Here is a 15,386-nt window from a genome sequence, read left to right on the forward strand (position 1 = left end):
TTTGGCTTATGATGTCATCTAGTCCAGAATTTCTCTGTTTAGGTTTTGTCTGGACGACTTGTCTGCTGGTGAGAGTGGAGTATCAAATCCACCCACCACCACTATGTGAGGGTCAGTATGTGATTTAAACTGTAGTACCATTTCTTTTATGAACTCGGGTGTCCTTGTGTTTTGTACATAGATGTTAAGAATTGCAATGTTCTCTTGGTGTACTTAGCCTTTGAATATGTAGTGTCCTTCCCTATCTTTCCTGATTTGTTTTTTTTTTTTTTACTTATTTATTTATTTTTATTCTTTTTTAATTAAAATTTCCACCTGCTCCCCATTTCCCATTTCCCTCCCCTCCTCCCAAATATTGCCCTCCCCCCACTTCCCTCCCCCTATCCCCACTCCTCTTCTCCTCCCCCCACTCCATTCCCCCTCCCTCTCGATACTGAAGAGCAGTCCAAATTCCCTGCCCTGCGGGAAGACCAAGGTCCTTCTATCTACGTCCAGAAAGGTGAGCGTCCAAACAGGCTAAGCTCCCACAAAGCCAGTTCATGTATTAGGATCGAAACCTAGTGCCATTGTCCTTGGCTTCTCATCAGTCTTCATTGACCGCCATGCTCAGAGAGTCCGGAATCAACCCATGCTTATTCAGTCCCAGACCAGCTGGCCTTGGTGGGCTCCCAATAAATCAGTTCCACTGTCACAGTGGGTGGGTGCATCCCTCGTGGTCCTGATTTTTTGCTCATGTTCTCCCTCCTTCTGCTCCTCATTTGGACCTTAAGAGCTCAGACCGTTGCTCCAAATTGAGACTCTGTCTCTACCTCGATCCATCGCCAGATGAAGGTTCTAAGGTGATATGCAAGATATTCATCAGTATAGGATAGGGTCATTTCAGGTTCCCTCTCCTTAGTTGCCCAAGGTACCAGCTGGGGACATATTCCTGGACACCTGCGAACCCCTCAAGAGTCAAGTCTCTTGCCAACCCTAAGATGGCTCCCTTAGATAGGATATATACTTCGCTGCTCCCGTATCCATCCTTCCTATATCCCAACCATCCCAATCCTCCGAGCTCCTCCCATCCTCCCCTTCTCATATTTCTCATCCCATTTCCCCTTTGCCCCATGCCACCTCACCCGCAAGTTCCCAGTTTTTGCCCTGGAATCTTGTCTACTTCCCCCTCTCCATGCGGATGACTATATGATTTTCTTTGGGTTCACTTTCTTATTTAGCTTCTATAGGATCACACATTATATGCTTAATGTCTTTTATTTTATGGCTAGAAACCGATTATGAGTGAGTACATCCCATGTTCCTCTTTTTGAGTCTGGGATACCTCACTCAGGATAGTGTTTTCTATTTCCATCCATTTGCACGCAAAATTCGAGAAGTCATTGTTTTTTACTGCTGAGTAGTACTCTAATATGTATATATTCCACGCTTTCTTCATCCATTCCTCCATTGAAGGGCATCTAGGTTGTTTCCAGGTTTTGGCTATTACAAACAATGCTGCTATGAACATAGTTGAACAGATACTTTTGTCATTTGATGTGGCATCTCTTGGGTATATTCCCAATAGTGGTATTACTGGATCTTGGGGTAGGTTGATCCCAAATTTCCTGAGAAATCGCCACACTGATTTCCAAAGTGGTTGCACAAGTTTGCATTCCCACCAGCAATGAATGAGTGTGCCTCTTTCTCCACAGCCTCTCCAGCAAAGGCTATCATTGGTGTTCTTGATTTTAGCCATTCTGACAGGTGTAAGATGGTATCTCAAAGTTGTTTTAATTTGCATTTCCCTTATCGCTAAGGAGGTTGAGCATGACCTTAGGTGTCTTTTGGCCATTTGAATTTCTTCTGTTGAGAATTCTCTGTTCAGATCAGTGCCCCATTTTTTTATTGGGTTCATTAGCATTTTAAAGTTTAGTTTCTTGAGTTCTTTATATATTTTGGTGATCAGACCTTTGTCTGTTGCAGGGTTGGTGAAGATCTTCTCCCAGTCAGTGGGTTGCCTTTTTGTCTTAGTGACAGTGTCCTTTGCTTTACAGAAGCTACTCAGTTTCAGGAGGTCCCATTTATTCAATGTTGCCCTTGATGTCTGTGCTGCTGGGGATAAACGTAGGAAGTGATCTCCTGTACCCATATGTTGTAGAGTACTTCCAACTTTTTCTTCTATCAGGTTCAGTGTGTTCAGACTAATATTGAGGTCTTTAATCCATTTGGACTTGAGTTTTGTGCATGGTGATAGATATGGATCTATTTTCATTCTTCTACACGTTGACAACCAGTTCTGCCAGCACCATTTGTTGAAGATGCTCTCTTTTTTCCATTGAATACTTTTAGCTCCTTTATCAAAAATTAGGTGTTCATAAGTTTGTGGGTTAAAATCAGGGTCTTCTACTCGGTTCCATTGGTCGACTTCTCTGTTTTTATGCCAATACCAAACTGTTTTCAATACTGAGGCTCTGTAATAGAGTTTGAGGTCAGGGATGGTAATGCCTCCAGACGATCCTTTATTATATAAGATTGTTTTGGCTATCCTGGGTTTTTTGTTTCTCCATATAAAGTTGATTATTGTCCTCTCAAGATCTGTGAAGAATTTTGATGGGATTTTGATGGGGATTGCATTGAATCTATAAATTGCCCTTGGTAGAATTGCCATTTTTACTATGTTGATCCTCCCTATCCAAGAGCAAGGGAGATCCTTCCATTTTCTGGTATCCTCCTCAATTTCTTTCTTCATTGATTTAAAGTTCTTGTCAAATAGATCCTTTACTTCCTTGGTTAGAGTTACCCCAAGATATTTTATGCTATTTGTGGCTATCGTGAAGGGTGATGCTTCTCTGATTTCCATCTCTGCTTCCTTATCCTTTGTGTATAGGAGGGCAACTGATTTTTTGGAATTGATCTTGTATCCTGCAACGCTACTAAAGGTGTTTATCAGCTGAAGGAGTTCTTTGCTGGAGTTTTTGGGGTCGCTTATGTACACTATCATATTGTCTGCAAATAATGAAAGTTTAACTTCTTCCTTTCCGATTTGAATCCCTTTGATCCCCTTATGTTGTCTTATTGCTATTGCTAGAATTTCAAGCACTATATTAAAGAGGTATGGAGAGAGTGGACAACCTTGTCGTGTTCCTGATTTTAGTGGTATAGCTTTGAGTTTCTCTCCATTTAATTTGATGTTAGCTGACGGCTTGCTATAAATAGCTTTTATTATAGTTAGGAACGACCCTTGTATTCCTAATCTCTCTAAGACCTTTATCATAAAGGGATGTTGAATTTTGTCAAATGCTTTTTCAGCATCTAATGAAATGATCATATGGTTTTTTTCTTTCAGTTTATTTATATGGTGGATTACATTGATAGATTTTCGTATGTTGAACCAGCCCTGCATCTCTGGGATGAAGCCTACTTGATCATAATGGATAATTTTTCTGATGTGTTCTTGGATTCGGTTTGCCAGTATTTTATTGAGTATTTTTGCGTCGATGTTCATGAGTGAGATTGGCCTGTAGTTCTCTTTCTTGGTTGTGTCTTTGTGTGGTTTTGGTATCAGAGTAACTTCAGCTTCATAAAAGGAATTTGGCAATGACTTCTCTGTTTCAATATTGTGAAATACATTAAGGAGTATAGGTATTAGGTCTTCTTGGAAGTTCTGGTAGAATTCTGCATTGAAGCCATCTGGACCTGGGCTTTTTTTGGTGGGGAGGTTTTTTATAACAACTTCTAATTCTTCGCGACTAACAGGTCTATTTAGATTGTTCACCTGGTCCTGGTTTAACTTTGGTATATGGTACTTATCTAAAAAAGTGTCCATTTCTATAACATTTTCCAATTTTGTGGCATACAGATTTTTGTAGTAAGATCTAATGATTCTCTGAATTTCCTCTGAGTCTGTGGTTATGTCTCCCTTTTCGTTTCTGATTTTGTTAATTTGCGTATTCTCTCTCCGCCGTTTGATTAGTTTGGATAGGGGTTTATCAATCTTATTGATTTTCTCCATGAACCAGCTTTTTGTTTCATTGATTCTTTGGATTGTTTTCTGTGTTTCTATTTTGTTGATTTCAGCCCTCAATTTGATTATTTCCAGTCTTCTACTTCTCCTAGGTGAGTCTGCTTCTTTTTTTTCTAAAGCTTTCAGGTGGGCTATTAAGTCTCCAATGTGTGCTTTCTCCGTTTTCTTTAAGTGGGCACTTAATGCTATGAATTTTCCTCTTAGCACTGCTTTCATAGTGTCCCATAGGTTTGAGTATGTTGAGTCTTCGTTTTCATTGAATTCAAGAAAGACTTTAATTTCTTTCTTTATTTCTTCCTTGATCCAGGTGAGGTTCAGTAGTTGACTGTCCAGTTTCCATGAGTTCATAGGCTTTCTGGGGATAGCATTGTTGTTGAATTCTAACTTTAATCCATGGTGATCTGATAAGACACAGGTGGTTACCGATATTTTTTTGTAACTGTGTAAGTTTGCTTTGTTACCGAGTATGTGGTCTATTTTCGAGAAGGTTCCATGAGCTGCAGAGAAGAAGGTATATTCTTTCCTATTTGGGTGGAATGTTCTATAGATGTCTGTTAAGTCCATTTGATTCATTACCTCCCTTAATCCTCTTATTTCTCTGTTAGGTTTCTGTTTGATTGACCTGTCCATTGGTGAGAGAGGAGTGTTGAAATCTCCTACTATTAGTGTGTGTGGTTTGATGACTGCCTTGAGTTTTAGTAATGTTTCTTTTACATAAGTGGGTGCTTTTATATTAGGGGCATATATATTCAGGATTGAGATTTCATCCTGGTGAATTGTTCCTGTTATGAGTAAAAAATGTCCATCTCCATCTCTTTTGATTGATTTTAGTTTGAAGTCAACTTTCTTAGAAATTAGTATGGCCACACCTGCTTGTTTCTTAGGTCCGTTTGCTTGATAAACCTTTTCCCAGCCCTTTACTCTGAGTAGATGTCTGTCTTTGTGGTTGAGGTGTGTTTCTTGTAAGCAGCAGAATGTTGGATCCTGTTTTCGTATCCAATCTCTTAGCCTGTGCCTCTTTATAGGTGAGTTGAGTCCATTGATATTAAGTGATATTAATGACCAGTGGTTGTTAACTCCGGTCATTTTTCCTTTCTTTCTTTCTTTTCTTTGGTAGTAGAGTTTGTGTGTTTCCCTTCTTCAAGTTGTGCTGGTGAAGGGTCTTTAGATGTCTGAGTTATTGTGGGCATTGTTGGACTCCTTGGTTTGTGATTTTCCTTCAATTACTTTCTGAAGGGCTGGATTTGTGGCTACGTATTGTTTAAATTTGTTTTTATCCTGGAAAACTTTGTTTTCTCCATTTATAGTGAACGAAAGCTTGGCTGGGTATAGTAGTCTGGGCTTGCATCCATGGTCTCGTAGTTTCTGCAGTATATCTATCCAGGACCTTCTGGCTTTCATGGTTTCCATAGAGAAATCAGGTGTAAGTCTGATAGGTTTACCTTTATAGGTAACTTGACCTTTTTCCTTTGCAGCTCTTAATATTCTTTCTTTATTCTGTATGTTTTGTGTTTTGATTATTATATGACGAGGAGATGTTTTTTTTTGATCCAGTCGATTTGGTGTTCTGTATGCTTCTTGGACCTTCAAAGGAATATCTTTCTTAAGGTTGGGAAAGTTTTCTTCTATAATTTTATTAAATATATTTTCTGGACCATTGAGCTGTACTTCTTCTCCTTCTTCTATCCCTATTATTCTTAGGTTTGGTCTTTTTATTGTGTCCCAGATTTCCTGAATGTTTTGTGATGAGAATTTGTTGGTTATGCTGTTTTCTTTGATGAGAGTGTTTATTTTCTCTATGGTATCTTCAGTGTCTGAGATTCTTTCTTCTCTCTCTTGTAATCTGTTGGTGGTACTTGTCTCTGTAGTTCCTGTTCGTTTATTCAAATTTTCCATCTCCATCCTTCCCTCGGTTTGTGTTTTCTTTATTACTTCCACTTCGTTCTTCAAGTCTTGAACCGTTTCCCTTACCTGTTTGATTACTTTTTCTTGTTTCTCTTGGTTTTCTTGGGTATCTTTGAGATATTTATTCATTTCCTCTACCTTTTTGTTTGTAATCTCTAATTGGTTGTGGCAGTTTTTCACTTCCTGTTTAAGGTCCTCTATTATTTTCATAAAATTCACTTTTGAGTCGAATTCTTCTAATTCTTCTGTATTAGGGTTTAGACTTCTCATTTCGGGATTCCTGGATCCTGGTGATGTCACGTTGCCTTTCAAGTTGTTGGGGGAATTCTTGCATTGGCGCCTGCCCATCTTTTCCTTCAAATGGAGCCAGGAGAGGCCTGATGTCTTGGACCAGTCTTTGCTGTGACTAACTCTCTAGGTGTATCTCCTCAGTGTAGGGGCAGGAACCGTTCCCTTCCAGGTGAACTCCTCAACACCAAAACATGGATGCGTGGTATTCCAATGACCCGCGTAAAGAAGGCCGAATGCAAGGGGTCGGGCGGGGTCCAGTAGAACACAGGCGACACTGCAGTACAAGCTGGAGGTGCCTGCGCTCCCTTTCGGGGGTTGCTGAGGCCTGCCCGCTGCTCTGGTTGGGTAGCCTTAGTGTAGGGGCGTTTGTGCTCTCTACCGGGACCGTCCGCCCCAGGATAGTACACACTCACCCGTCCTGATGAAACTTCTCGGCACCTACACAGGAACTCCTGGATGCCCCAATGAGCCAGGGACTAATGGAAGTAGGGCGCAGGCAGAGCAGGTCCAGCAGATCACAGCAGAGACTGCAGCCCCAGCAGCAGGGGCCCGCTTTCCCTGGCGGGGACCTTGAGGCCTGCCCTCTAGTCAGGGACTCACTGCTCTGGGTTGGTAGCCTTAGTGAAATGGCAGGAAACTGTTCCACAGCTAAGGACCTTGCATACAAGGCAGGTTTGGGGGTGGGGGTGGGGGCGGGTGTGTAGGAGAGCAAGCCCTGCAGCAGGAGCTGGGGGAGGGGTGTTTGTGCTCTCTACCGGGACAGTCCGCCCCAGGATAGCACACACTCACCCGTCCCGATGAAACTTCTCGGCACCTACACAGGAACTCCTGGATGCCCCAATGAGCCAGGGACTAAGGGAAGTAGGGCGCAGGCAGAGCAGGTCCAGCAGATCACAGCAGAGACTGCAGCCCCAGCAGCAGGGGCCCGCTTTGCCTCTCCTGATTTGTTTTGAAGTCTATTGTTGTTGTATTTTCTTTTCCTCTAGCCCAATGTTGGAATGCCAAAATGTTGTTGTTGGTTTTTACTCTTTTTTATTCTTTTGGCTTTTGGGGGGGCCTGCCACCCAGCTCCCAAATAAATCACACATGCACATGGAGTCTTATTCTTTCTTATAAGTGCCTGGCCTTATCTTTGTTATAGGAAGTAGCTTGTTTCCTGGCTGCCTGGCAGCTCAGACACGAAATAATTACACAGAAACTATATTATTTAAATCACTGCTTGACCCATTAGCTCTAGCTTCTTATTTGCTCTTAATTTAACCCATCTCCGTTAATCTGTGCATCACCACGAGATCATGGCCTACCAGCAAAGTTTGAGCGCGTCTGTCTCTGGCAGTGGCTCCATGGCTTCTCCTTGACTCTGCATCCTTTTTCCTAGCATTCAGTTTAGTTTTCCCTGCCTAGCTAAGTTCTGCCCTATCAATAGGCCAAGGCAGTTTCTTTATTCACCAATGGTATTCACAGCACACTGAGGGGAATCCCACAACATAGCTTGTCTTGTTTCTAACCAGCTTTTCTTAGCTTAAATTATCCAGTATACCTTTTGCCTCTGGAATTTTTCCTTTTCTTACTTCTGTATAGCTCACTTTCACTCTTCCTCCATGGCTGGCTGTGTGGGTAGCTGGCCCTTAGCATTTTTCTCTCCTTGTTCTATCTTGCTCCTTCTCTCTCCCAGATTTCTCCTCCTATTTATTCTCTCTGCCTGTCAGCCCTGCTTATCCTTTCCCCTACCTTGCTTATCGGCTGTTCAGCTCTTTATTAGACCATCAGGTATTTTAGACAGGCAAAGAATTACAGCTTTACAGAGTTAAACAAATACAACATAAAAGAATGCAACACATCTTTACATCAGTAAACAAATTTTCCAGAGCATAAGCACATGTAACACACTTTAAAATAATATTCTACACTGGTCTGTTTTGTCGGGTATTAAGATGGTGACACCACCTTGCTTCTTAGATCCATTTGCTTGGAATATATTTTTCCATCATTTTACCCTTAGGTCATGTCCATCCTTGATGCTAAGGTGTATTTTTTGGATGCTGCTGAGGGAGGGATCCTCTTTGTATCTATTCTGTTAGTCTGTGTGCTTTGCTGGGGAATTGAAGCCATTGATGTTGATAGTTATCAATGAACAGAATTTGTTGATTCCTGCTATTTTGTTGTTATAGTGTGGGTTTTCCCCCTCCTTTTTAAATTTGTTGTTCTGATATTATTTATTCCTTGTATTTTCTTGGGTGTGGTCAATCTCTTCAGGTTGAAGTTTTCCTTCCAGCACTTTCTCTAGGGCTGGATTTATAGATAGATACTGCTTGAATGTGGAATTTTCATGGAATTTCTTTCTTTCTCCATATATTGTTACTGAAAGTTTTGCTGGGTATGATATTCTGGTCTGGCATCTATAGTCTCTTAGAGTTTGTAGAACATTTGTTTGGGCCCTTCTCCTTTTAGAGTCCCCATTGAGAAGTCACATGTTATTTTTTCTTTATGTGTTATTTGGTCTTTTTCTCTTGAAGATTTAATATTCTTTCTTTGTTCTGTACCTTTAGTGTTTTGATTATTATGTATTGTGGGAAATTTCTTTATAGGTCCAATCTGTTTGATATTCTGTATGTTTCTATTGCTTTTATAAAACAAAACATTTAATTATCTTAATAGGTACCTCCTCCTTTAGACATTTTCTTCTATCATTTTGTTGAAAATATTTTCTGTGCCTTTGACCGGTATTTCTTTTCCTTCCTTTATTCCCATAATTCTTAGATTTGTTCTTTTTATAGTGTCCCAGAGTTCTTGCATGTTTTGTGACTGGACCTTTTAGATTTAACATTTTTTTGGATCATTTTTCCTGTTATCCATTTTTCCTGTTATGTCTTCAATGCCTAAGATTCTCTTTTCTATCTTTTGTATTCTGTTGGTGAGGCTTGCCTCTGGGGTTCCTGTTCAAGTTCCTAAATTTTTCTTTTCCATTTATTCCTTAGTTTGGGTTTTATTTATTGATTCTATTTTTTACTTGTAAGAATTAAACTATTTTCTTCATTTTATCTCAGTTTTTGTTTTCATAGATTCATTAATCGATGTATTCATATCCTTTTAAAGGACCTCTAACATAGTCATAAAGGTTATTTTGAAGTCCTTGTCTTGTGCTTCAGCTATATTGCATTTCTCAGCAATATAGCTCCACTGAACTCTAGTGGAGACATACTGTCCTGGTTCTTACTGATTGTGTTTTTATGTTGGTGTCTAGGAATCTGGGTTTGGGGTGATTGGAATTCTAGGTGCTGTTATCCAATCTTGTCTTTTCTGGGTGGGTACTTTGCTCCTTGGTTTTTGTTACTTTCTCTTATTCTTAGGAGAGTTTGGTGACTGTGGGTTACATGGTAGGGAATACTTATGAGATCCTGCCAGGTGTGGCTATTTCTTTGTTAGGGTTTCTATTGCTGTGAAAAGACACCATGACCACAACAACCCTTATAAAGAAAACATTTAATAGGGGTGACTCGCTTACAGTTTCAGAGGTTCAGTTCATTACAATCATGACGTGAGCCTGGCAATGCACAGACAGATGTGGTGCTGGAGCAGTAGCTGAGAGTGCTACATCTTGTAGGCAACAGGAGGTCAGCTGACACACTGGGTGGTATCCTGAGCATAGGAAACCTCAAAGCCTGCCGCCACAGTGACACACTTCCTCTCCACTTCAACAAAGCATCCTAATAGTGCCACTTCTTATGAGATTATGGGAACCAATGAATGCGTTTTTGCATTATGATATGGTTGCAAGTCTTTGGGGGCCAGGGAGTGAATGTGGTGGTTTGAAAGAAAATGGTCCTCAAAGGGTGTGGTACTATTAGGAGGTGTTGGAGGAAGTGTGTCACTGTGGGGGTGGGCTTTGAGGTCTCCTTTGCTCAATGTTTGCTCAGTGTGACCCTCAGACCATTTCCTGTTGCCTATAAGACGTAGGACTCTCAGTGACTTCTCCAGCACCATGTCTATCTGCACATCACCATGTCTCACTATGATGATAATGGACTGAACCTCTGAACTGTGAGTCACCCCAATTAAATGTTTTATTTTATAAAAGCAATAGATACCCTAACTAAGACAGGCTACTCAGGGATTTCAGGTAGAATGTGTTTCTAGGTATTGGGAGCTGATACTTATTAGAACTGGGGATGGGCTAGAGTGGGGGACTGAAGGCATCCACAGGAGGAAGGGAAGTAAGTGTGTCACCAGGATCTGCGTAGTCCCCTGGGAACTGGAGCAGAGAGGGAAGGGAGGTCACAGTGGGTAATCAGCTGCAGAGCTGGGGATGAGGATGGGGATTGGATTTGGAGGAGAGGAGGGAGAGTGAAGATTGCCTTCATACTTCTCTGGTGGGCGGCACTTCGCCTTTCTTAAACAGCAGTGTAGTGATGACTATTTGCATTTTCTCCAGCCACAAAAATGTGCCCCTCTCATGTACCTAGAGAGTTTCATGTCAGTTTCTGAGCCACAGGAATTATGTTTCTGTACATTCTACTAAGGTGTCTGGTTTTTAGTTGATGAAGTCTTGCCATATCATATCCCAGAAGTTAGGTACTCTACCAACTGATACTTCCAGAAATAGCACCGAAAGTTTCCTGTCCTTTATGCATTGTGAAGTTACACTGCTTGTCACCATCCAGTCTTCAAACATTTGCCATCCATTGGGTGCAAGGTTCCATCTCATTGCTTCAATGAGTATCTCCTATTCTCTATGAAGTTTGAAATATTTTCATAGAAAGATCACATGTATTCATACTATTTTGCATGAATGTCTGTTCACAGCTGTTGTCTATTTTTGATGAGATTTCTATCTTGTTCTTATTTTTCTATAGGGCTACATTTTCTTTTTAAGAACATTACGCTACCCTTTATGAAACTAAAGGACAAAGGAGGATTTAGTAGTAAATTAAGAATAGAGAGCTTAATTGAATAGAGCAATGAAGTATTGCATATTTATTGCAGATATAAATTCTTGAACTTAAGACTTGCAAATTCTTTTTTCTCTACTATGTTATTTGCTCATTTGCTTGTCTTCTCCACATTGTTCTTAATTGAATTGGAATCCTTATTTTTTGGACCTAAATTCACCAAAAGTCCAATGGATTTCAAATCCAATATTTTCAAGAATACTCACTATTGCTTCATCACGTTTACCTCTCTTGGTCTAGCCCCATCTCTTATGCTTAGGTGTTAACACTTCTGTAGTTGCATTTGTAGGAGGCTATGGTGTAGGAGTTTCTTCTGTTTATGTGTTGCTTTCATTGGTTAATAAATTAAAACAAGCGGGCCCTCTCCCTACAACAATGCTAAGGGAAGACTGCTTTTATATTTCCCTGTATTGAAGAATTTTCTCAACACAACATAACCAGGCTATGGCTTCCATATTTATTCTTAATCCAGTACCACTTTGCTCAGATATCAAACTTCCATTGATAACTCAATATTCTCAGAGTTAGTATTGAACTGTTTTTGATGCTCATGGCTCTATAGTGTCACCAACCTGGTAAAGTAAACCACCCTTTTTACTCCTCATCTTTTTTTGTTTTTGTTTTTCTGTTTGTTTTTTGAGACAAGGTTTCTCTGTAGCTTTGGAGCCTGTCCTGGAACTAGCTCTGTAGACCAGGCTGGTCTCAAACTCATAGAGATCCGCCTGCCTCTACCTCTTGAGTGTTGGGATTAAAGGTATGTGCTACCACCAACGGGCCGCATCATTTACTTTTAAAAGCCCAATTAACTTGAGTTTTTAATGATCTTTATTTTTCTACATAGATTTTATAGTTTCTTGATTCTGGCTATTTTAAAAATAAAAAATGATTGTGATTTTATTTGTCTTAATGTGGTCTGCTGTAACAAATTAACACTGGTGTGGTAGCTTAAGCAATGTATTTTCATCTCAGCTAGAGCCTTGAGCTAAAGGTGCATAGTCTCATAGTCTGGTTTTTAGCAGAATCTTCTTCCTGGTTATAGAGGGATATTTTTTCCCTTACAGGTTGAAAAAAAAAAGAGTCTGGTAGTGCATAGGTGTCTTCTTAAGACATACATTTTATTCTTGAGGACCTTAGCTTTAAGATCTAGTTATGTTTCAGTGAACCCAACTCTACTATCTAATTATCACACTGGGGTTAGGATTTAAGTGTATAAAACTGGGGGGGGGGCACACTCACATTCATCCTATTGCATTCTGCTCTTTAGTTCCAAATTTCACATTGTCACATGCAAAATAAATCCCACTCTTCCCACAGCTTCTGTTCTTAACCTGTTCCAGCATCAGCTTTAAAGCCCAAACAAAAGCATTCTCTCAACAGCACCCAAACCGGGTATGGGCGTGACTGAATGGAGCTCATGTTTCCAAACATCCATCAAAGGCTAAGTGTTCTTTTTGACTCAGATATTGCTTAAAACTAGAGGAATCTCATAGGTAAATCACAGTTTTCTGGGTTCTTTAGAACCTGGACTCCAAAGGTGTTTAGGTTTGTGCTCCATGATCTATTATTTTGACACCTTCGTTTTCTCTCTCTTTCAGTCATCTCTTACTTTCATTTCCTTTTCTAATTGGCTGGTCCGTGACATTAGGTCATCTCTAGATGGATCAACCCAATTTTCTACATGGAATGAAGCACTATAAACTCAAAACTTGAGATTTAGTCCTTTGTTCTTTACAAACGCCCTAAGAAAGCAATGGGTATTTCAAACTCTTGAACCCATCATCACTTTCTGCTTTCTAATCAGTAATTATCTAAACCCTTTAAAAAGATATCAGATTGAGTGTAAGTATGTGTGCTCACACAGTTTTCTCTTTGTACTGCATAGGTTCTGGAAAATGAACTCAGATCATCAGGCTTGGTGGCCATCATCTTTATCTGTAGAGCCATTTCACTGACCTTCACCCCTTTATTTTATTTTAATTTATTTTATTTTTTGTTTTCTTTTAGTTATTTTATTTTTTAAAAACATCCCTTTCCATGCCTACTTATAATCTTCTGGTTCTTAGAATAAGTAATATCTTCAAGCATACCAACATCCCTTTGGGTAATCCTTACTTAAATAGAAAGTATAATATGAATCCCTCTGAGATCTATAGAAAGACAGTATAATGTGATTGTCTTTGAGATCAGGATTCCTGGATTCAAGCTGGTGCTTTGGGGCTTCTATGTTACTCTGACTATAAGGAATTCTTTTCTTTCATCTTAAATTTATAGTTTTTTATTTTTAAAATGCTTTTTTACTTTTATTAGTTCTTTGATACTTTGTGCAATGTGGAGTGATCGTATTTCCCCCTAACTGAACTCCTCCCATGTCCACTCTGCTTTCCCTAACCACCCAACTCTGTCTCTGCTTTCTTAACCCATCAAGTCCAATTTGTGCCTCCAGTGTTTCTGCAGGATTTCCTTAGGACACTTTCATTTGTCGCCATTGTTGTTGTAGTTATTGCTCTGTATTGTCATTGATTGCATCTTTTCCCATCTCTCTTATTCTAGAGATAAAAATAACAGAGCTCGTAAATGCTAGAGGCAGAAACCAACTTCTCCATGACTGTCACTAACACAAAGTCCAGGGCCTGGCTTGTTGACACTTATTTCAGCAATGTTTATTGAGCACACTTATCTTCAGGAGCTAAGATCTAGGTTCCTAGCAGTACACAAGAGAGACCAGATTGTTGACTTTATTTGGATTACTTTGTAAAAGAGTAGCCAAGCAATAAACAGAAATAAGCTAATCAATCAAGATCGTGTTGTATTAGACAGGAAGCTATTGAGTAAAGAAGAACTCTTTGGGGGCAGAGGGAAGATAATTTGAGAAGGTTCCTGAAAGAGCATTAACAGAATGAATAAATCCAAGTGAGGAGGCTAAGAAGAACAGTATCTTCTCTGTCACACCAACAGAAATAGAATCTAAGTTGAGTTGGCATTCTTCATTGAAACATGGTGCTTTAACACTTACAAACAGTCTTCAGAAAATAAATTATGTTGCTAAAGATAAAATTACTAAATATAAATTCATTGTAATACACAAATTTAAAGAGAAAATTGATCCACAAAAGATCACTGAGAAAAGTAAGTCAGAGCATGTAAGATGTTAGTCCTGCCTCCTGACTTTGGCTCACATGTATGAATTTGGAATAAGGTGTGGAAATTTATTCAGTATTTGTTCCTCACCTAGTGTGTGACAGACACTGGGTAAGTGGCTCATTCCCTGCTCGCAGATTTACATTGTTTTCATGGAAGGGATTATTCAAATGGTTTGAGAATTATTTTAAATTAATAGCTAATTTAATGAAAATTTTATTTTAAAATAAATTTTATTTTATTCAAAATCCTCTGAGTCTAAGCATTGAGTAGTAAGCAAATTATCAATCTTCAGTATAGGAGCTGATTTAAAAAACCAATGTTGAAGTTTTTGGTCTGCATGAAAAGTTTTTTTTGATCTTTGTAGAAAACTAAACTTTTATTTCTCAAGTGTTTACAGTTCACTGTCTAACTCTTTCACTTATCAGATAATTGACATGGGAGAGAGTATAAGTATCCCAGATGAATTCACAGAGCAAGAAAAGAAGTCTGGGGCATGGTGGAAGCGGTTAGTGGCGGCCGGGATAGCGAGCGCCATAACACGGACGTGCACGGCGCCTCTGGACCGCTTGAAGGTCTTGATGCAGGTACTTCGTGTGCCTTGAAGGGACATGGAGCCCTGGATAACTAAGATGCTAATTTTAAATGTCTGTCAGATTTCATAGTATCTCTCATTGAATTTTATGCTTTCTTGACAATTTAAATTATTTTCTCTTTACTGTTAAAATATCTCTTCATTTTGTTCAAGAGGCTCCTGTGGTGTTTGGAAAGATTAATCTTGAATGTCAGTTTTGTTGGATTAAGCCGAGCCTAGCAGATTAGCAGAGCGCTCGCCCAGGTGGTCTCTCAGGGCATTTGCACAGGATTAACTCAGGAAGAGGAGTCACCGTGATGGTGGGCAGCACCAGGGCATAGGCTGGGCCTCTGAGGAAGAGAAGGAAAAGGGGAGTAGCTGGCCAAGCAGACATTCCCTCTCTCTGCTCCCTGCCACAGAATGGGAATTCCACTGCTTTGCTGCCATGAATGAAACCTCTGAAGATGTCTTTCCGTGTGTGTGGCTGCTTGCTCATAACGGGAAAATGCTACCTAATACAATACTT

General features: G+C 39.8%; 1 protein-coding gene across 1 annotated transcript in view; it reads left to right on the forward strand.

The window, feature by feature from the left end:
- Window positions 1-15,386, forward strand: part of LOC130889448 (mitochondrial adenyl nucleotide antiporter SLC25A24-like) — a 62,228-nt gene that overhangs the window by 30,711 nt on the left and 16,131 nt on the right. Inside the window, exon 5 of the mRNA XM_057793184.1 lies at window positions 14,715-14,873. Within this exon, the coding sequence (XP_057649167.1) occupies window positions 14,715-14,873 (159 nt within the window). The remainder of the gene's footprint in view (window positions 1-14,714; window positions 14,874-15,386) is intronic.

Source organism: Chionomys nivalis, chromosome 18 (assembly GCF_950005125.1).
Source record: "Chionomys nivalis chromosome 18, mChiNiv1.1, whole genome shotgun sequence".
Lineage (NCBI taxonomy): Eukaryota > Metazoa > Chordata > Mammalia > Rodentia > Cricetidae > Chionomys > Chionomys nivalis.